The 23,806-nt window shown below is 45.5% G+C and overlaps 1 protein-coding gene across 2 annotated transcripts in view; it reads right to left on the reverse strand.

Moving 5' to 3' along the window:
* The window catches only part of jade2 (jade family PHD finger 2), an 80,858-nt gene that overhangs the window by 41,129 nt on the left and 15,923 nt on the right, over window positions 1-23,806 (reverse strand). For both annotated transcript variants that reach the window (XM_076273948.1, XM_076273949.1), the window contains exons 4-5: window positions 15,981-16,138; window positions 1,622-1,785 (exon numbers count right to left, since the gene is read on the reverse strand). In XM_076273948.1, the coding sequence (XP_076130063.1) occupies window positions 1,622-1,785; window positions 15,981-16,138 (322 nt within the window). The remainder of the gene's footprint in view (window positions 1-1,621; window positions 1,786-15,980; window positions 16,139-23,806) is intronic.

Raw genomic sequence — 23,806 nt, forward strand, 5'->3', positions numbered from 1 at the left:
AACCCTTGATTAAATTAGTGAGGGGTGCAAAATAATAACGGCACTATGACCTGGACCGATGAGATGATGACAAAACTTGCACCCTGTTCACTTGAACTCCCTGTTCAGTTCTGTCAGTTCAGTAAGGATATAGTTGTAGCTGCAGTACTTGCTATTCCCTGCTTTTCAAATAAAGGAAGTTTCCTGAAATTGAGTACTATTTTAAAAAACGTCCAGAATAGAAGTCTGGATAGGCATCTCCGGATAGGTCACCTCAAACATAACGATCCTCCTGTCTGCATTCATCTGTCATTTTTATTTCTTTAATTTATTTCTCCGGTAGTTTATGTGCTCCAGGATTCTGTCCAGACTTCCCTAAGGAACTTTGTGTTGCTGTTAAGACATGAATGTTTTAGTTCTGTTCCTCACCGAGAGGAAGTACAGTTATCCATTAACCTGTGCGGCAGTGACATTTAAACTGAGTAAATATGTAATAGTTGAGTAATTGCACAGATGTAAGAACGAGTGATACTGGGGTAAGTGCGTGTGTGTGTGTGTGTTTGTGTGTGTGTGTGTGTGTGTGTGGGGGGGGGGGGGGGGGGGGGTACTTGGTTTATATTTTGGCTAAGCAACCCTTTGTCTGAGAAAAGTGCTACACAAATAAAGCCTTATTAATATTATTGTTGCGTTGACTTCTCTGTTACGTAGTACACCCCAACTCTAAATCATGATGCTGTTTTATCTGACTTGCAGTTAACAGTGCGTGCTCTTATGACAAATGTTTTCGTTGTCTTTCTAAAAAGCAGGGAAAACAAGATGTGGTCTTGGGGGGTGGGGTGGGTGTTGGAGGAGAAAGGGGTTAAATATGCAATTGTCATCCCCCCCCCCACCCCCCCCACCCCATCTGTGAGCATGAGATCGGATTGCAAGAAAACTGGGTCAGGGAGAGAGATCTTGTGGGTCAGCAGTCGGAGCTGCTCTGGGCCTTAGGTTTTGGCAGAGCCCCAAAATCAGGCTTACAGGGAAGCTACACCAGGCGCGTAACTGAAGCGTTCCGTTCACAACGCGCAAAATCCATTTTAAAAGACTGGTCTATTTTTTTAGAATGTACGTGCCACTATCATGTCTGGTGTGGCTACTTACTATTGATTATAGTGGAAGCTAATTGTTGCAGCAGACGCAACGCAAACGGCACTCTTCAGTTACGCGCCTGATGTAGCTCCCCTGTTAGAGGGGGGATCCTGTGAGCTCAGAAAGAGAGAAGAGAACTGCTGTTCCCTCTCTCTCTCTCGCCCTTTCTCTTTTTCACTCCATCTCTCTCTCTCCATCCGCTAATACACCGAGCCGGACATAGGGCTGCAGCTAAAGTTGTGGTTATACGGTGTGGTGTGATCATTTGAGATAAGAACATGTCACGGTTTCACAGTATACAGTATTTCTCTATAGTGTGTGGCATTCTAATGATGCAAGGCTTCTACAATACTCTTACTAAGGTTAAGCATTTGGTTGCAGTGCGGTAGGGCATGAAGTGCCGTTGGATAACTCTGCAGCAGGAACTATAGTGAAGTGAACTTGAACTAGAAGCAGATGACAAACAGGAGAATTGAGTTGGAGCTGTCAGTGGACTGACTCAGTGGCTTACCCAGCTCCCTAAACTCTGTGTTGACAAGCTCCAGCCAGGCGACGTCCAGATCGTCCAGGTTGTATCGGGTGGGTGGCTCGCCAAGGTGTTGCGAGTCAGACTCGGTGTACAGCCTGGCATGGGGCGTTGTGTAGAATGGGATTCGATTGGTCTCTGGAAGCATTCTGAAACCACAACCACAAAACATAACACACAAGTGTTGGTAAACCATCCTTTCTTACATCCAAACGTATACCTCTATTACCACACTATTGCCACTAACAGTGCCTGTATGAAGGCGATGACTTAAGCTATTGAGTGTCTGAGGTCAGTGTGACTTGACAACAGAAACCATGACAACCATCCCTCCAGATGCAGATACTGAAGCACCATTTCTGCATTTTACTAATATCAAATGGTGTATGCGTTTTTTGGAAGTCTGGCAAATTTCTGTGTAATTAAGATCTATCCTCTTCACTATGACCTTAAATCAAAGCGTTGCAGAGAGAGAGAGAGAGAGAGAGAGAGAGAGAGAGAGAGAGAGAGAGAGAGAGAGCGCGCGAGAGAGAGAGAGAGCAGAGTGCATTGACCTCAGAGATCTGTCTGTCTGGCACTCATGGCTCCTGCCCCGGGCCGTCTGCGGATTATTCGGGGCATTAGGTCGGGGCGGAATCCTCTTGGCTCGACAGCGCAATCTTTCAGACTGCATCACCCATGGCATCACTTGGCCCAGAAGTGACCGCCAGCCAACCCAAACCTTCAGGGGGTCAGAAACCATATCCGTGGTACAACCACTGGCGGGTTACTCACCAACCAGTATGCACACGAAAAAACAAAAAAAACCCTGTGAGATGGAAGCAGCGACGTTGGTATCCATACCACATGTGCAGAGAGAGCGCCAGAAGCCAAACACATCGTGCATCCCCCACACTTCCTGTCTGAGCCCTTTTTACTGCGGGGTGTAAAGGCATGCAAATGACAAGTCTGTGAAATCCCAAGTAGGTGCAGCACCTAGCCATCATCTTGATTAAAAAAAAAGAAGAAGAACCTCTTTTCATCTATTTTATCAGGAAAGATCACATGTGGGAGGTAAAGATTCAAAAACAACAAAGGAAATGAGACCTGTGAGAAGCACAGGATGTTCTCATAACAGTAAAGCCAGAAATGCTTTCATCTGACACACACCACGCCTCTGTGTCATACATTCAGTGCTCTTGCACTCACTGTCAAAATGGTCGCTGCTTGCGGTTGTGCATTAAAGACCTCAGGGTTTCCCCTCTGCATTTAGAATAATCTACTACATCCTCCCGACGGCAACCTCAGCCCGAGGTATATGGAGGTTGAAAGAGTATTTCTGTCCAATATCAACTCACTTTCTTAAGTAGTTGATTATCCAATAGATTTTTAGAGTTCATGCTTCTTAATTTAAACACGTAGATGACTAATGTATCGATCCTGTTCCACATTTTGCTAACCACAATATCGCTGCTTTACAGAAGCCATCGCGAAGACCAGAAAGACAGACAGAGACAGACACAGACATACGAGGACTGTTAGTTATGTGTTTAAAAGCTTACGTCCGGAGAGCAAGGTGCATGACCTGACCAGATTCAGAGTTCACGTCTCCATAGAGTGGAGAGCTGCATGCATTTGTGAGGGAAGCAATGGCTGTGGTGCACCGCATTCACTATGGTGTCAGAAGTGGGGGATGTCAGATGTGGCATTCACTATGGTGTCAGAAGTGGGGGATGTCAGATGTGGCATGTGGCAAGAGCATAAACAGAGGGACACATGAAAAGCATTACACAACGCCGGACACAACCGGTTCTGCAAAGGTGCGAGTCCTGAAGGTCAGGGCGATGAAGGCCACTTAAAACCTTCACGTATAGTACTGTATGTTACGTACTGTAACTAATGTGCTATTGAAGCTGTCTCTTTGTAATTACAGCGAGAGGGCACATTTATAAGGGCTTGTGGGTGTGGTTGCTGCTTTCTTGGAAACTCTTGGCGTTGAGTACACAGTGAGCGCGCATGGACGGAAGCAATCCCATGGTATGCTCAATGGCACCACATTAAATTCCCTCTGGTCTTCAGCTGCTGTGATCACCACAGAGAGACAGCGGACAGCTTTCTCACAGTCTTACAAGAGGCCTTATTGAGCCACTGTACTTCAAATTCAATTCAACTCAGTTTTATTTATATAGTGTCATAGAGTAAGAATATATCTTAAATCCCTTTACACAACCCAGATTGAACTTGTGATATTGAACTCTCTTTATTTGACACAAAACCCCTGCAAAATCCGATATAAAAAACTAGGCATATTGTACATGGAAGCAAACAGTACTCAAAACAATCCTCCTCCCTCTCAACCCAATTACACATAGTTTCAGAGTCATTCAGGTTTTTCTTTTCACCACGTTTCCTTCAAGGTCACAGAAGGTCAAATACTGCAATTGTAACTTGCCTCCCGCACTGCATGCTTAACATCACCATTACTCCACCTTCTCTCTCCTGATTTACTAATGATTTTCGGTCGAAATGCAGAAAAAAAAAATACTGTCAACATCCACATTGTTTTCACAATTTGTTGATTGTACCGCAGCCGTTCCATAAAATGGAGAACCATCCTTTTTTTAAAAAACAAAACAAAAAAAAAACACTTTCACAATCTTGCTGACAGTGGCATGGAGAGAGTTAACCTTCACCCTGAGCGGAGTGTCTCTGTGCGCGCTGCCATTTTGCCATTCCTTCAGATGCCAGCATGGTCTGCCCAGGAATGCCATGCGTGTTGTCATGGAGATGGCAGCACCTCATTAACATCCATCACGTTTTACTATTCGCCTGCAGAGCCAGTCTCGTCGTGCTATTTCTGTAGGATCTTTTTTGCTCCCCCTTCACCCAAATCCCCCCTCGGTTTTTAGTAGCAGCGAACTTACGGGAAAACACACACACACACACACACACACACACACACACACACACACACACAGACACACACACTCGCTAATCAGACCCATTCCTCTGCAGCAGAGAACATGTGGAAAAAAAGCATATAATAATCCTGTTTTTGGAGTGCAATGTGGAGTGTGAAGGGGGGGGGGGGGTTGTGTGTGTGTGGGTGGGTAGGGGGGGTTAGAAGAGTTCGAGGGGACTGGGGTGGGGGGGCTATTTTCATTCACATTTTCCACTGAGTCAGTCTGCAAGCCAGAGAGACAGAGCCTGCTGCCCAGAGCTGCGCTGGCACGACGCCAAGACTTCACTTCAGCTTGTGAGGAACGACACACACACACACACACACACACACACATCCAAAACGGCCGCTCCTTCCTCTTAGCAAAACACTGCAGCGTCGCAAACCTCGGCAGAAGGGGCGAAATTCACAGGGCAGAGACTAGAACCCCATGGCGGAGAATATGGGAGTGCCGTGAAGTAAGACGGTATTTCACACACGTAGATCATGTATGTATCTGTGTGTGTGTGTGTGTGCGTAGCCTGGAAGTACCGCTTGAATAGTGGTTGACATACCAGTGCATGTTTCATTCCAGAAGAGACCAGGGCAAAGCCAAGTATGGACTAATAGTTCTCTTCATAAACTATTATGCAAGACCACTCTGGCAGGGCTGGGAAACGCCCGCATTGTGTTCAGTAGTCTTCACATCAGGCACACTCAGGGAATCTACTCCTTTGAGGTTAGCTAACTCAAAACATTTACACCTATTATCTATTATCAATCTATAAACTTGACATTGAACAACACACATGTTTGCATCTATAAATGCATGCAAATACTGGTAAATACTGTTTTGATATTCTGTATGTAGATAAGTCATCATTTCTGATGAACTTAAGAAAGGCATTTATGAACCAAAGATCCCTCTGACACGTTTTATGTTTTTAACCTCTGCACAGTAATGTCAGCCTGTCAGTGTCACTATGCTTGCAAGCATTGTTCTTGTGATGCATTAGAACATACGTCAAACTGATTATATAACTCTGTGTGTATGTCAGTGTGTGTGTGTCAGTGTGTGTGTGCGATCATTTATCTGTGCAGCTCCATAAGCAAGTGTGAGGGGGAGTTGAAAGAGCTCTCCTGAGACAGAGCAGGAGAGGATGATGGAGGCAAATAGATTGAGTGTGAGTGTGTGTGTGTGTGTGTGTGTGTGTTTGACTGATAGTAAAAGACTCTCCACAGACCACTGCTTTAATGTGGTAAGGGATGATGTCAGCGCTATAACCGTAATGTAGGTACTACACAAGCTGCAGTGTATAGAAATATGAAGCATCATCTTGAGCGAGTCACGTTGTAATAATCACAATCGATTAAATGCAACCCCTTCAGCAGCCAGCCATGTTTACATGGATACCCTCCCCATCTCTCTCCATCTCTAGTAAAAGATGACTCACTTCTTCCTCACTGCCACAGCCTCTCCTGCAAACAGATATCTTGTTTTCGTCTTTCTCTGAATCTATCTGGTGCCTCTGTTCAGAACAGCACAGGCATCTCCCGAATCTCTGCCACTCAATCAAGTCTCTTCAATCAGACAACAAAGCACATGGATGCTTTGGAATATGTGTGTGTGTGTGTGGTGGGGGTGGGGGGGGGGGGTGAGGTTTTGAAGTAGGGGGAAAAAAAAAACACACTCTTTGATGCCAGAGTGGAAAACGTTTGTTCGCCATTAACTGCCACACAATTCATTAATCTGGTGTCGAGGGCGAGGCAGATGCTTCAGGGCTCTCTCCACTAGAGAGGATTCCTGTTACATAGCAAAGTCTATTGAGATGGCACGCTCAAGCTGCAGTGATGGGCATGAACACTGGCTAGGACCCTGGCTGGGGAGCGAACAGACAGAGCCCTGCAGAGGTGAGCCGTGGCTCTGCCCCTGCACTGTGGGAGAAGGGCTATTCTGGTGGCCACCACCACGCTTAGCCCCCTGGGGAGGAGAACAGTGATATGCTCGTCATAAATAGTGACGGGGACAGGACTTGGAACGATATAGCAGGGCACGCTAATCATGCTCTTGCCCGAGTAGTTCTGGAGGGAATATCATACTATGCCCAATAAGCTGTCCTCCTTAATTGCTGCACTGTGAACACTTTCACCGGCAGAGGCCCGGAGGACGCTGTGTGTGTGTGTGTGTGTGTGATGGGTGGGAGCTCGGAGGAGTGAGTCATGCAGCCCGCATTTTAAACACAGAGATAACACTCGTAAAAAGCAGAATAACCTTAGGCTCTCTTTCTCTCTCTCCCTCCCTCCATCTTCTGCACACAGTCACAAACACACACAGGCACATATAAGCATGCAAACACACACACATCCCCCATGTGCGCGCACACACACACACACACACACTCAAGTACACATGAGCACACACACACACACCCACAAACCCACACATACACAGACCCGTGCGCACACACATACAGAAGCCTATTTTTGGAGATGTAGGGAAGTAGATCAGTGCTTGTGTGTGAAGGAGGAGTGAGCTCCCTCCTCCTCTTGAGATGGTGAGAGAGAGAGGGGGGGGGGTTAAGAGAGGGAGAATGAGAGAAAGAGAAAGAGGGAGAGTGAGAGAAAGAGGGTGAGTGAGAGAAAGAGAGCGAGAGAGGGGCTCAGGACAGACATGCAGCCTTCAGCTCCAAAATAACCCCCACAGCCCGTGTACCTCATCCCTCCGCACCAACCCCAGGTGCTGACAGGTGTCCCAACAATGGCATTCCTCTGGAAGCCCGGCTCATTACGGCACGGCCATTTGCAGCCCACTTCGGCATCTCTGACTCTCATACACAAAGGGCCTGGAGTGCTGCTAGGGGGGGATATTTCAGTAACGAAAACACACAAATGCTATACCTACAGGTCGCTCCAGTTTACAAACCTACTATTAAAGAAAGCCGAATGCAACCGTCTGTTCCAAATCACTGAGGGAAACACTGAAAAAGAAGCCAGCAACAACAAAAGAATAATGACTTAACGGTGAATCTGAATAGTCAGTAGGCACCAACGTCCATACTTGGTGAGGTAAACCAGGACAATTGGTTATTAGTGAAGTTTACAATTAGTTGTTATTTCATGTTGTTTTAGCTGAAATATTTCTCTCTCATGGTTTACTAAACGTTTCTGGCACAGTTGAGTTGGGCACTGTGTTGCAAAAGCCCTTCTCATTAGAGTGCCAAATATCGAATGCTCGTTAGGCACTTGGGTGACCAAGAGGAGGCTTGTTATTAGCTACACACTATATAAAGCTGTGATCTAATCTTGTTCACACTGAAGAAGCCTACTTTTGGGAGGTCTTGAGCTGAAAGAATTGCTGTCGGTTAGCTAACAACAGCTTGAGGAATATGAAACATCATGGCATTTTTTATCATTGTTGAAATCCAGGTAAATCAGTAATCCACAAAGAATGGTGTATTAATTGACCTATCTAAATTCTAAGATCTAAATTTCAACAGCCACATGAAAGCGATAACTAAATCAGCTTTTTACCACCTCAAAAATATTGCCAAACTTAGAGGGCTGATGTCAAAAAACTCATTCATGCATTTATCTCCAGCAGGGTTGATTACTGCAATAGACTGGAACCAACTTTCGGATGACATCAAAAAGGCCCCAACTGTAGCCAATTTTAAATCTAGACTTAAGACCAAACTGTTCTTAGATGCTTTCTGCTAACTGCGCTGAGTTACAAATTCTGAATCTGCCTTGATAATTATTCTACCTTGTTGGGGGCCTAGCAGCGAAGCTGCGAAGGCACCCAGTGAGTTACTAGATTTTCCTATTATTATTCCTCTGCCATTGGAGTCTATGGCAGCCCATAGAACGCCTGGCTAAAAAGTGCTGAAATTTGGCAGAAGGTTTCTGGACACTCCACTGACCACTCACACTAATTTACGGATCTCTAAACCCAGCCGTTTAGCGCCACCAACGGGTCAAAATTTGGCAGAAAATTGAACCACTGGGTCTAAAGTTATGAAATTCGGCGCACTGATTCAGGACCGTCCCATGATCACTCTCACCAATTTACAGAACTCTATGCCCAACACTCTAGCGCCACCAATGGGTAGAACCTTGATTGCATTCACGCATGTGACCATTGAACGGTGCGTCCGATTTTCACAAATCAGGCACTGTTGACCTGAGTTCAATGACTCCTATTACGTCACTTTCCGCCATATTGGACCTCCGCCATATTGGATTTAGTCCAAACTCTACGAAAAGTTTCAGCGGTCACAAATTTCATCCGATTTTCACGGAACTTGGTGGAGATGATCTTCTGCCCGAGCCGCACAAACGATACTTGCCAGATTTTTCAATTTCATTTGTGTTTGCTCGTAGCAGCCAATCAAATATGGCGACGAAGGCGCCAAACAGGAAGTGGACTTAAATCTCTGTGACGCTTTAACATAGTTAACATAGCAAAACTCGATACCATTGTTGGACCTCCGCCATATTGGATTTAGTCCAAAATCTACGAAAAGTTTCAGCGGTTACAAATTTCATCCAATTTTCACAAAACTTGGCGGAGATGATCTTCAGACCAAGCCGCACAAACAATACTTAATTTCAAGTTTATTTGCCCTTGACAGCCAATCACACATCTCGGCTAAGCTTTAATGTATGAAGTTCAAACTTGGTACAGGGACTTGGTATCTGATTGTGAGGATTGGCATCATTTGGCCTCTATAGGTGGCGCTGCAATACAGGATGTGAGCTCATATCTCAGCATTGCTTTGATGTACAAAATTCAAACTTGGTATAAGGACTTGGTACATGATTATGAGGATGCACTAGGAAATTGGCATCATTTGGCCTCTATAGGGGGCGCTGCACTACATGAAGCGAGCTCATATCTCATCAACGCTTTGATGTACAAAGTCCAAACTTGGTACAGGGACTTGGGACCTGATTGTGATGACGCACTATGAAATTGGCATCATTTGGCCTCTATAGGGGGCGCTGCAATACAGGAAGTGAGCTCATATCTCAGCAACGCTTTGATGTAGAAAGTCCAAACTTGGTATAGGGATTTGGTACTTGATTGTGAGGACGCACTAGGAAATTGGCATCATTTGGCCTCTAGGGGTGCTGTAATAAAGAAAGTGAGCTCACATCTCAGCAACTCTTTGGTGTATGAAGTCCAGGGACATGGTAGCTGATTGTGAGAATGCACAAGGACATTGGTGTAATTTGGCCTCTAGGGGCACTGTAACAAAGTAAATGAGCTAATTTCTCAGCCATTCTTTATTCAATTGCCATCAAACTTGCTGTGAGTGCTTGTTCATGCCATGGCAATGCCCTTCCTGCTATAGCACACTTTATTGTTTGGTTTTGTTTATGTAAAGCACATTGAATGACCTCTGTGTATGAAATGCGCTATAATAGACTTGACTTGACTAACGAAGGTACGCAACACAACAAGTCCAATGTAAACAAATGCACTTTGGTTAATTTTATATTACGGTGCTTACACAGTTGCGTTCCGTCACCGCATGCCAGTGGGTGTTCCCGACGGTCGGGGGTGTGTAGCCTACTATGCAAATGCCTTGAGTAGGCCTATAACCGTAATTTGATTGGCTGGTGCCTTCCGTTGGTCTCTGTCGGTGCAGCAAAAGTTGAACTTTTCAAAGGGGGCGACGGGAGCAACGGGAGCAACGGACCCACAATTCAGTTCGGCAACCAATGACGTAAGCCCATTTAAAGTGGACGAGATGCGTCTCCAGTACTGCACGCAACTGTGTGTACGTACTGTTACTCTGTCGTGGAAACTAACTGTGTGTGTGTCCTTGAAGCTTACTGAACACAAAGATATTTCCGACCTCAGGGGAGGTCTGCCAAGTCATTTTTTGGAATGTTTTGAAAGCCACATTGTGTTCGCCAGAGTAGTGGGGAAACGGGCCAGTGTTAAGTGGTGCTTTCTGCCCCTTCATTTCATTTTCCTGGACACTCTGTATCTGGCTAACCATCAACACACTCATCCAATTGTCTAATTATGAATCTGCATTATGTCCTCAGCTATGTGAGATTGAACCAAGGGAAGTTACTGACCTATACACAACTATCAAGCATTATGTCCTCAGCTATGTGAGATTGAACCAAGGGAAGTTACCGACCTATACACAACTTTCAAGCATTATGTCCTCAGCTATGTGAGATTGAACTAAGAGAAGTTACCGACCTATATACAACTCTCAAGCATTATGTCGTCAGCTATGTGAGATTGTACGGAGTGAAGTTACCGACCTACACACAACTTTTAAGCATTATGTCCTCAGCTATGTGAGATTGTACGGAGTGGTTACCGACCTATACACAACTTTTAAGCATTATGTCCTCAGCTATGTGAGATGTGCTCTCTGCTCTGTGGATTTTAAGCAGTCCCATCCCCCACATGAGGGGGTTGCACAGCTCCGTGTGGCTCGACCTCTGCTCTGCACTAGGGCTGACTGAGGGGTTGGAGGGTGCGGCACAGGGGGCACCAGGCACCTGGCGTGTGGTTAGCCTGGGCAGCCGCATTTGGGTGGGGTTGCGGTTTGCTACCGAGGCGGTGCCCCTGGCCTTGCTGTGCCCCTCTCCGACAGAGACGCTTCCCTCTGGCCAGACCACCAAGGCTTCAGAGGTGTTCCTGCCATCCAGCTGGCAGAGGCTAGTCTCACAGCTCACCCCTTCATAATAGAGGAAATTAGGGGAAATGAAACTGACCAACTAGAGCTCTAAATAGAGCAGGTTGTTTGTTGTTGTTGTAAGGGGGTTGACACTGACAGTAAGTGCTGTGCAAAGAGTCACAAGTCAAGCCCATGCCATGAGCATACAAAAACACATCACCCCACACAACATAGCTAGGCTACTGGTTCAGATGAGGCCACTGAAAGTGATGTCAGGCAAAACAATGGAGGTTCAAGTGAGCTGACCTACATGGAATGGAAACAGGGATGCAAATTAGCCCCAGCCACCAGTCTAATGCTGGTAAAACATGGAAGTGGGTGGTAGATTTCAGACACAAAGTAAGAATTTAATATTGGGTGGCTGGTGAATTTTACATTTTTAAAAAAAAGTAACTTCCATCCCCGGCCCTCTACGCCTCGGCACTTCTTGCTCATGAGGAAGCCGGCTAAGTATAATTTTTATACTTTGCTAAGAGCATTTCCATTATGTGCCTGGTGTAGCCAGGACCTGACTTTCACCTGATGGTGACCACTGAGGCCCAGACAGACAGAGTGTGTGTGTGTGTGTGTGTGTGTGTGTGTGTGTGTGTGTGTGTGTGTGTGTGAGAGAGATATCTAAATTCTGTTTAGAATGGAAAATTTAGCAATGACAGATCACGGCTTTCGGGGACTAATGAACCTCCAAAACCACAATGGTTTCATTATTGTTGGATGACTATTACTTATATTACTTAGTTGATGTTGATCGTGACAACAGCCTTACTTTTATAGCAACCAAAAAATCAAAAAAACTAAAAAGTTAACAAGCTCTAAAACCCCCCATTTCCAACTCTTCAGATCAACTTTGCTAATGTGACACTTTTCCATTCAAAACAGGAGACTAGCTGAAAAGAAATATCTTTGGTTGATGTCTGCCTTTTGTGATGTTTTTGATGTCTGAAGTGGCTAATTGCTGTAAGATTGAAATCACTATCACACTGTAAAGCACGTCCAAATTGAATAGATTTTTGAGAGGAAAAAAATGCTTACAAGATCAATGCTTTCACATACATTCATCATTGCCACAACTCATTCTCTCTCTCTCTCTCTGAATGGAAAGGCAGCAGAGATGTCACCAGTAAGTACCGGTAGGGTGAAATGTCAGTCCAGGAGAGAGTGGGTTGAGCAATGACTCAGACAGAGAATATGAAAAGATGATACATGAGACACCTGCACAACCTCAGAGAGAAAGTGAGAACGAGGCACAGGGGAAGGGAAGGAGAGAGGGGGGTGGTGTTGTGCCTTACACCAAGAAAAGGCCCCTCTTGTCTTGAAAACAACTACTGAAAGACAGACTGAAACCCAGATGTGCCAGACCTGAAGGGTGGTGGGTAAGCCCAATATTTTAATGAGCGGAGGTTAGAAAACCCCCCCGATAAAGAGGTGTCAGCAGGCACAAGATGTGGAAAAAAAGACAGAAAGAGAGAAAGAGTGTGAAAGAAAGAAAGAGAGAGAGTGAGGGAGAGAGAAAGAAAGAGAGAGGGAGAATGGCAGATGGGTGCACGTCTGCACATTCAGATGCCCCAGATGTGCACGGCTTTGATGTACCACACAAACCAAACCACCAGCACTTCTGGACCAGAAGCGCTTGGCAGAGGTGTGTGTGTGTGTGTGTGTGTGTGTGTGTGTGTGTGTGTGTGTGTGTGAGTGAGAGTCTGAGAGTGTGTTCAAGAAGGTGGCAGCGCCCAGCACTGGTCGCCGTCTGTGTGTCCAAATGAAGGCACAACTTTCCAAGAAATGGGCCTAGACAGACCACAAATCACCACAAGCAGGACAGTGGACCGGCTACCCGGCCGGCTCCCCAGGAGTCACCATTGAGCTGGTGATGAAAGATGTTGTATTTCTGGAGCGAAGTGGAGCCGCTAAACCGACACTAAACCAACGCTAACCTGGCTCACCCGCTGGGCCCAGGCACATTGCTCTTGCATGGCCGGAAACAGGCTTGTGCTTTTAGGCAGCAGCACCAAGAGCCACACAACCACAAGTGGCACAAAGACAATTTGAAGCCAAAACTGTTTTTCCCCCTGTTACCCCCCCCCCCCAATAAGATCTTAAGTTGTAACACAGGCACAAAGAAAAGGTGGTGTGTGTCTGTGTGTCCCACAGCAAACTGCATGATAAAACTCAAAACAGTATAGTATAGTGTCCATCAAGTCACAAACTAAAGCTGTGATAATACTGTGGGGCCTTTGTACTCCACACGTTGTCCACATTCACTGCACCTGGCTGGTGCAGAGTGTTAACAGTTTTTCTTAAGCGCTATGGAGTTACCAATGCAATTGCTGGTCATGTATTTTTACATGCTGCTCCTCCAGCAGAGAGGGCGTCAGCGGACCGTGACCGTGACAGAGCCGGGCAGAGTGGGAGCAGCTGTGAGGGTCTCTCTGCAGCCTGGGCCACACCGGTGTGTGTGTGTGTGTGTGTGTGTGTGTGTGTGTGTGTGTGTGTGTGTACGGTGTGTACGGTGTGTGGGGCCCTTTACACCAGCATGCTGCTGCTGCCACTGCTGCCTCTGGCCTCTGTTTCCACCCAATTGCCCCTTTTTTTACCAGCCAGAAGCAGCAGGATGGCTGCCAATGGTGTGTTTCTCACACACAACCCCCAAGTATTTCACATGCCTGAAAAATTACCCCTCCTGTTGGCCAAGGGGAGACTTCAGACAGGAACCCGCTGACCAGTTTTACCACTGCAGAAAATATTAAGCTGTGCAGAATGTCCTTCTCATCAGGTTTTTTGTGTGTGTGTGTGTCTCTGTGTGTGAGAAGTTTTGAAAATAAAAAAATAAAAAGGAAAAAACACAGACCATCTCATACATGTAATTATTTCTCCTCAGTATTTCAAGGGGACTTAGGCCGAGAAGGCTGTGCCAATTCGTCATCCTCTGTCTGCTGTGTGAGACCGTTATGCAACAGCTAATTACTTCCACTCTGCCCAAGCGGCCGGCTGCACTCCTTGTACTGTGTGTGTGTGTGTGTGTGTGTGTGTGTGTGTGTGTGTGTGTGTGTGTGTACGCCCAAGCGGCCGGCTGCACTCCTTGTACTCCACGCAGTACTGAATGGAGGCGTGAGGGAAGGGGGGGTTGGGGGGGGTGGGGGTAAGTAGGGGCAAGAGGAGAGAGCACAAATCTCTCTCTCTCTCTCTCTCTCTCTCAAGTTCCTTCTCTTTTCTCTTCTTCTTCTCCTTCTCCTTCTTCTTAAAGGAATCTGCAGCTTTGCAGAAAGACAAATAGGCTGGTAAACCACGTTATTGGGGGGTGGCGGTGTGGGGTGGGGGAAGCATCCAGACAGACCCTCCAGCCCTCGGCAAGCCTTTCAACATGATGTCATCATTTACCAAAAAAAAAAAAAACTAAATCTAAGCTCAGGCCTTTGAAGGGGGGAAGCGGGATGAAGAAAGAAACACAGAGAAATAAGATGGGGGAAAGTAGCGGTATATCATGCTACCAGTTCACTCGTTTAACATTTCAGTTGTATATTTATTCCTTCCATCCACTTATTTCTCCAAATTCTCCTTTCAACTATTTTCTTGATTTCCCAGGGCTCGCTCCATGTATTCAAAATGTTCTCATCGTAGTCTCCGAAGGCTGTGCTGTTATCGGCCCAATGTAAATGGTATCTTATATAGGATTCTAGCAGGGAGAGAGACTGCAGTTATCTTTTTAAACCCATGAGGAAGGTTGACTCATACCCCTCAATCAAGCTAAGACAAGACTTAGCAGAAAAATTAACTGGTCAGCCTTTGCATTTTGTAGAACGTTTTTTTTTTTTTTTTTAAAAACATTATCTCAAACTTCTGTTTTCTTCACCTTGGTTTTTGAACAAACAGCTAGCTTTGCCGTCTCAGGATCACTCACTAGCAAAATATGTTCTTGAAATCGAAAATACAACACAGAGAAACCTTTGTAGCTCAGGTACATTAGTTTGCAGTTGCATTTCAGGGTTGTAATATGATGACAAGGATAAGTCTATACTCATTCCCAAAGCCAAGAAAGGGAAAAATGTGGTTCAGATGTTCAGTGGTTCAGATCACCAACCTCAGGCATGCCACTTAAGGCTACAGTTCAGCTGCATGCAAGAGGTGAAACTGGGCATGATGCACTCTGAAGCGTGCTGCAGCAGGCCGACCAAAAGTGATGCCTGAGTTCAGAGACATAGAAGACATCGCTATGGCTACTGTGCAGGTCTGTGCCTGCAAGACGTTAGACAAGAGCTTGTGTTTGTGTGTTTGTGTGTGTGCCAAATTAATTAAATGGGCGTTCCAAGTGATGAGAAATGCGTAGGTATGCCATATTTCTGCTGCACTGCTGCCTTTGTGGCATTTACGCTTGCAGTAAAAAAGGCCAAGTGAAGTGATCCGATCCTCACAAATCCTTAACAAAGGGGGCAAGCGGCAAAATTAATATGAGAACTAGCCTATTGAAGAATGGACATGCTATTTCAACAGTGGAGCTTGATACTCCAAAGTACAGTTAAATTAATAGTTAGCAGATGTTTTTCTTTAAATCAACACAGACTCACAGTGGTGGGTTTGGGATTTGAACCCGGGCCAATTGTTTGTGCCCTGCTTGCTGAATCACTGATAGTTTGGCCGACAGATGCCTGGCCATGGGCTCAGGGATGTACATGCTATATGAACAGTGGCATACTGCTGGTTAGTGGTCCTATGGTCAGCGGACACGTACCTGACCACTGGCTCTGGGATGGTGTCCATATTGGCAGGGACCTGGACCCCCTTTTCCCACTCCTGCCTCCAGGGGTCAGACAGCACGTAGAACTCCTCAGTGCTCAGCTGAGCGGAGTCCGGCAGCTTCATGGCCGTGATGAAGTCCGTCCGGAACACCTGCCACCACACAAGGGTTCAAGGTACAAAAAAAGAAAAGAGAGAAAGAAGCAAAGACACTCTGTTTAGAAGCAGTAAAGTCTTTAATAAAGCATGGCGAACCGTTTAAAATGGCCTACGAGTTGCGGCCATAGATTTGTTTGGGATTTTAGTTACAGCCCTGACCAGGAGGAAAACATGCTAGTTGCTTACAATCGAGTCATTTGGGGGAAAATCACTAACAGTTACACTTTCGCTTTAAATTCAGATAGGAATCAAACTTGTTTCTGAACATAATGGGTTCAAAAAATTACATTTATCTTAGTGTCCAATGTAATCAACCAATTCACCCCCAATATCCCAATGTTGAGAACAAATTTGTCTGGTAGTCAACATTCTGTGCAGGCTACATTAACTTGCTAACTAGCTAACTTTACCTCATCAGTGTAACATAGCCAACTAGCTGACATTACTTGTTTCCCCCTCGTAGAACTGTCTGTATCTATATTGGCAAAATGGTGTTACAAACCACAAGTGGAAGGTACATAAACACCCACAGGTGTAGGATAGGTGGAGGTGTCACAACAAAGGTCACAACAAAGATACATTTTGAAATGAAGATGTGAAGAAGAGATGCCAAGTCACGGCATCAAGTGTGTCATATTTAATTTAGATATTCACTAATGGCCACCACACTCATTGAATATTTTATGTGTAACTTTAACATGCTGCCAACTTGACACTTGAAAATGTAGTGACCTTTTTATTTTAGGTGTTAGCTTTCTCTAAGGCAAAACAACGGCTCCATGCTATAACTCTGATGCAATTTGTAATTTTCTTTTCAGACCTTGTGCCATCGTTCAAACTAAATATTTTTGTCTAAAAATGTATGCTGTACTTCTGCCCATACTCCAACAAAATGGGTCTTTCAACAACACACCAATTAGGTCCATTCCTGTAACCTGTCTGAGCCCAGACCATGCAGAGGGTGATGGGTGCCATAAAAGGAACACACACACACACACACACACACACACACACACACACACACACACACACACACACACACACACACACACACACACACACACACACACACAGTGGTGGGTGCCATAAGAGGAAGAAACTGAAGCATAACATCTCTAGTGGCGCTAATAGCTCCAAAATTCAATGCCAATACGAGGCCTCTTCTTACTATGGAATAACAAACATAGCTGAAGACTCACAGTCTAATGAGCCTCAGAAGATTGCGATCAGGCAGCCACAGGGAGGTTTGCTCAGGGGCTGTTTTTTTTTTCACCCTGGTCTCTCAAGCATTACAGACTTGAGCCCCACTATATCCACCTGCTCTGACAGCAAAGGCTCGCGGGCTATGATACCATCAGTACTATAAAACCCACACTGACCCTAAACCCACAGGCAACCTTACTCAAGGACATCAGCCTAGGCAGCCACCATGCGCATTATCCAGTCTGACTGCAAATTTCAGCCCCTCTCGACACAGACTGCATTATACACTCCATCATGTCTTCATAAGCCCCCTTATCCCTGCTTTACTGTCCACACCCCCCCCCACACACACATACACACACTCTGCGCTCATGCCCTGAAAGCAAGTCTCCCACACACAAACGCACATCCATGTAATCAAGTGAGCCTATTAGCAGGAGTGTGAAGACGGCGGCCTAGTGTGATTCATTGCCTTGCTGTGCGCGGCAGAAGGGGGATAAAGGCTGGAAGGAGAGGCTAAACAGAGGGCTGGAGGTTAAAGAGAGAATAAGTGAGTGTGAGTGTGTGTGTGTGTGTGTGTATGTGTTCTGGGTCAGAGTGTGTGTGTGTGTGTGTGAGAGTTAGGGCTGCACGATATATCTAAAATCTATCTGTGTATCAAATGCGCTATATAAATAAACTTGACTTGACCGCCGCGATAGAGCGTAGCTTTTTTGCTAGGCCCAGCGAAGGCTGGCAATGTGGAATATTCCGCTGGTTGGTTCAGATTGGCTATCCGTCTTTTACGAGGATTTTCTTGGAGCAGATCTTCCACACAACTTCGATAGCCTAGTCAGTAGGCCTAGGTCTCTTAACTGTCCACTTTCATCAGGCCATATACAGCCTAGGCTACATAATATTTTATATTGTTTATGTATTTATTTCTGTAATTATACATCCCCACCCCCAACCCTACAGTCTATGCTAGCAGCAAGTAGAATGGAGAAAAACATTAAATATTTAAATATCGCAAGTTATCATTCACATCGTAACATCGTTATCGCAGTACTCAATAATGTTATCGCATATCGCATGTTTTCCGAATACCGTGCAGCACTAGTGTGAGTCTCTCTCTAGCTAGCTTTACACGACAGCGATCTGAACACAATCCGCAAAAGTGGCGTTGCGTTCCCACTTTTTATTTCGCGTTTACATGCATGCACACGGTGACGCAAAAGTGTGTGAAATTTGATGTAGTATGCATGCCAGGTGGTGGCTAGGTGATACTGTGAAGCACTGCCATACAACAACACCAAGAGCGCACGCATGCGTTGAAACTTCCTTCTACTTCTCTCCGTAGTAGCGCGAAATAGCCCACAGTCGAAAACCAGAACATGGCGAAGAATAGCTATCAAAGCAGCTAATGGCCTCCTTACACCAAACAACTTTGACAAGATTTGTGAAAGATTCTTGAAAGATTGGAGTCTTTTGAGTAAAGTTTGAATGGGGAGCATTAGTTGAAAGACTAAAATCTTTGAAGAATCTTTCCCAAATCTTGTCAAAGTTGTTTGGTGTAAGGTGGCCATAAGGCAACTTAAATGTCCGACTGATGGAAATAATCCGACATGTTTGTTGTTGTTTGGCTGTACTGCACATGGATATGACGTCAACGCGTATATGCGAGGATAGCCAGCGTGAGCAGCTCAGAGCACACTTTTGCGTTTTCAACCCTTTAGACGGGAACGCGACGGTGGAGCGTCTTTAAGATTTCCACTCTGGAGGGTGGGTTCATTTTTTTGCGTTTTTAAGCCCCAAAAACGATGTCGCCGTCTAAACAAAAGGCACATCTGATAAAATATTTTGTCGGTTTCACCCGGGAGCGTTGTCGTGTAAAGCCGGCCTCTGTGTGTGTATATGCATGTGTGTGTATACTGTATGTGTCTGTCTCTCTGTCTCTCTCTCGGTGTGTGTGTGTGTGTGTGTGTGTGTGTGTGTGTGTGTGTGTGTGTGTATACTGTATGTGTCTGTCTCTCTGTCTCTCTCTCGGTGTGTGTGTGTGTGTGTGTGTGTGTGTGTGTGTGTGTATATGCATGTGTGTGTATACTGTATGTGTCTGTCTCTCTGTCTCTGCCTCTCTCTCTGTGTGTGTGTGTGTTAGTCTGTGTGTGTGGGGGTGGGTGTCTGTGTGTGTGTCTGACTGTATGCCAGAGAATGTGATGGGGAATAGAAGGATGAAAGAAAGCAAGTCAAGAAGAGTATAAGATGAGGTGATGGCACGCTGGACTAGAATCTCGGAAAATGTTGCGGTCATCCTCCAAAGACATCTAAATCAATTCAGACAGACACATCCAGCACTGCTAAGCAGTTGAGCAAAAGAACACCACGCAAGTAGAAGTCAGTGGAACAAGCACTGGATGGAAAAACAGCTGCCAATACAAATAAACAATCAATGTAGCATGGATGTGTGATACAAGGATGCTGGGCCAAGAAGAACCTCTTATCCAGTACCTCTTCTCTCCTCCCCGCCCAACAGAGCTCTAGGACAAGCGGGAGAGCTCAGTGTCAGTGATTCACTTTTACTGCTCCCTGTTTATACAACCCCGCCACAGCTAATTAATGCTGGCGAAACAGAATTACAAGGTCTCTGGTTTTAGTGTCCGTTTTGCTCTCTCTCTCTCTCTCTCTCTCTCTCTCTCTCTCTCTCTCCCTCTGTTTTACTCACTCACTCATACTCTCGCTCTCACGCAGTGATATCAAACAGTTTCACTGCCTGCACAAGTGAGGACAAGTGACGCCTTAGCGGTTATGTGTGTGTCGTAACGATACAGAAGGACAGACTGTTCTCAGCGGCAGTGGCGGAGAGAGAGAGAGAGAGAGAGAGAATCACTCTGGTACACAGACAAGGCAGACAAACCCTGGGCACCAGTTTGCTGAAGCCATGCAAAGAGCAACAGCAATGTGAGGGCATGACAATGACCTCATGTAGCAACAAGAAGGGGGCTATGGGGGGGGGTTCCCACACAGGGACTATATAAAGGATCTCATTGTGCTTGGCAGCGCTTATTAGTTCTGATATTTACACAACAACCCCGGGAGGATCCTTGCCGTTGGCCGGCTCTCCGTGTGTGTGTTCTGTAAGGAAATGAAGTGCTGCGATGAATGGGGGAAGGTTAGCGTTAGCAGCAGCGGAGCTAAACTGCGTAACTGCGTAAACAGCGTCTAACGAGTCAAGAAGTGGTTTGAGTCACGCAGTCATCTGAACTCTCCCGCAATCCCCATTCAACCGCGATATGTCATCTTCGTTGCCACAATGGATTAGTGAGGCCTGGAGGAAAAGTTATATAACTAGCCAGTGTGAAATGTGTTTTATATGGTATATACTGGCTCAGGGACACCAAGAGTCTCTACAATTTTGGGAACAAGGAGGTTCATTTGTAATGCATCTATGCACCAATGCCAGAGCTGTTAAAGCACAGACATTTCTCATTTCAAATTACAAACAGGGCACAGAGTTCACCCGAGCATTTTAAAAGTCTGTCGCGTTGATTTAAGGCCTTTTCTGCAAACTAGAGAGTGCAAGAGGTCTTCGTCTTTTCTCCGACGAGCGTCACGACTGATGTCAGCGTGTAGCAGGGAGGTTAATTTTAGTGTGCGCTTCTCCGTAATGATGGGGTACAGAAGGAAGGCCTGGTGGATCTTTTTGAGGAACGCTGCATGTCCCTCGCCATTTCCACCGCTTTACCGCGTGACAGAACGCAGAGGCGGAGACACTGGGAAATGTGTCAGCAGGCTTGATCGGGATTGGTGTGGGGGGGTTGGGGGGCCCAGAACTCTACCGAGTTCAAACCTGTACGGCGTACGCCAAACGCCAGGCGATGCCACCTCAGGTTAGCTGCTGATGGACAGGCCTGCCTCAGCAAAGCTCTCCCCTCTGTGGTCCTGCTACAGCCAAGTTCAACACGGCTGAAACCCTGCACCGCTTTAGTGCGTCTGCTCCTCCTGACCACAGCCACACTGGGTACTCTGTCCTGCCTGCACTCGGTCAGCTCTCCTGCTGAACTGGAACTGAACTGGCGACCAACAACAACAACAAAAACAAAAGCATCCAACCTGACCAGTCATGACACATCAGCTCCCAAAGAGCCAAGGACAAAAGATGAGAAGAAAAAGTCAGCCAAAGAACGCATCTGGTGAGGCTACGACACTGTACAGCTTTCACAGAATCTCCAAAACAATACCGCGTCCACTCAAGTTAATTCAGGTACACCGTTACAGCATGTGTGTAGAAGATATTCAGTGGCCCAGAGTCAACAGGACGCGTTTTGACCGTATGTTTCCTCCCCAGGAACAGCTTAGGCCACGGCCCCCAGCCGGTACCTTAAGCGGCGTAGCTTGCCTACGCTCAGCGCTGCTCAACGGATTTACCCGCTCTCCCTCTGAAGACACAGCTCCGCCTGCTAACACTGGACATGGATGACCTTATCAAGGAGGAACAGGCACAGCACTTGCGCTCACGCCGGCCAAATCGCAGGCCATGGAGAAGAGGCGTGACGATCACGGCCGGGCCCCGAGTCCGAGCGGGAGGAGAGAGAATTTGCATTTGATCACACATGAAATGAGTGTGACTGTCTATGTGTGCACGCGTGTGTCTGTGTGTGTGTGAGGGGGCATTACGAGTGGAAGCGCGGCATTTTCCCCCCTTGATGCACAACTCTCTCACTGTTCATACAGTCACCTACACACACTGGACCTTATTCGTGTCATGACTCTAAACACAGCTGAAGATCTGAGCACTTAGAATGAAGCACAAAGCACTTCAGTGTCAGATCTTTTTTTTTTTTTAAGTAAGTGTCAATTAAAGTTCAATTATCATGGAATCATGCAAGCACAAACTAATCCATTAATTGTATGCACGACAGGGCTCTTTAAACATGTCACATTAAATGGGGCCTCAAGTCATAATAAATGGATTTACCTAAGCCTCGAAAAGTGAGAAACTACATCAGGTTTCATGTTTATTACATTGTTCATAATCACATTTTTTTTTTCATTTTTTCATGATCAAGAAAAGAGAAAAGAAAATTACCCTCCTACTATGTGTACCTTAAAGCAGATTGGTTTTTGGTTAATTTATGGCCCCATTTCAGGTCATGTTATGACAAACCTTAAAAGGTGTAGTTGCCCTCATCTGTAATTCAAATGAAACATCCTAATTTATGCGGGTGTTGCAATCGTACGCCAACAGTTAGATGCAGTCACCAAAGCAGGGTAGATTGAAGTAGGAAACTAGGCAAACTCAAAATGAGGAAGGCAACGCAAAAAGTATTTTGAAGAACTTATTTTTTTGAGAATAGATTGATTGAGAGAGAAACTGTAGGACTCTGCTCCCAGAAGCCTTACGCACAAAATATAAATATGAACTAAAATAATGTAATGGACGAAACAAAATTAATATAATTGTTTGGTCTCATCTTTAGCATCTTTAGTACATTGACAATATGTAAAAAAAATTATGATTCCAAAACATCACACATCTCTATGGATGCTTATAAAGGAGAGCTGAATAAATTTGGCAGCAATCTGTTAAAAAAAAAAAAAAAACAGGCACTATCAACATTCCCACATAAACAGTCTTCCTTCAGCAAAGTGTCTCTGCTCGCCTTAATCCTTCAAAATGTCCTTGGGAACCCTGAGCAACAGCGATACAGAATTGGCTCAGGGAGCATAATTTGCATTTGTCTGGGAGAGGCATAGTTAGCAGAGGCTCGCTCACATCAATTACGCATGCAGGGCCAGTGCTTGGAGGAGATAATAGCACAAACAGTGTGCATTTATTCCTGAAGATACCAGGGCTTGGGTCAAAGCTGGTGGAGGGCTTTGAAGTTTTGAATTAAAAAAAAAAAAAAGGGAAAAAAAAGTGAAACTTAATATTCCAGGATAGTGTGTCTCACGGCCTCTTTCTATCGGTTTTCTTTCTTTCTTTCTTTCTTTCTTTCTTTCTTTCTTTACTATCCATCCAGAGTTGCTCCACCCAGGTGCAATGACCCGTACCTTTCAGTATGCAAGAAAGATTAACGAAGAGGAGATTCTCATGATTTATTTGAACTATCCCTAGTGGAGAACTGGGTGCGGATGCATAAATTGTCAAAATAGATAGACATAATTCCACTGTGCTGTTTTTCTCTGGTGCAGTGTCACTTTAAGCCAGTGTTTCCCATCACCTACCTATGACAACTCTGCCCGAATTCCTGGCCCGTACTGCCGACCCACCACATGCCCCTTGACAACTCCTTTTCCCCTGGACAATTCCAATGCTGGACTATTTGAACTTTCTGTCACTAAATTAGGATTAATGCATTATCATACCGGATATGTAATCATCCCACCTCTTGTAACCTTCACCTCAGGTGGCTTTAAACACCATGTCCTATTCTCTTCACCTGACTATCACATGCATTTGTCATGTATACAGTCCTTACT

Source organism: Alosa pseudoharengus, unplaced genomic scaffold (genome assembly GCF_046254945.1).
Source record: "Alosa pseudoharengus isolate Yale_2024_CS ecotype anadromous, Long Island Sound unplaced genomic scaffold, YU_APseudo_1.1 YU_APseudo_1.1_scf_8, whole genome shotgun sequence".
NCBI lineage: Eukaryota > Metazoa > Chordata > Actinopteri > Clupeiformes > Clupeidae > Alosa > Alosa pseudoharengus.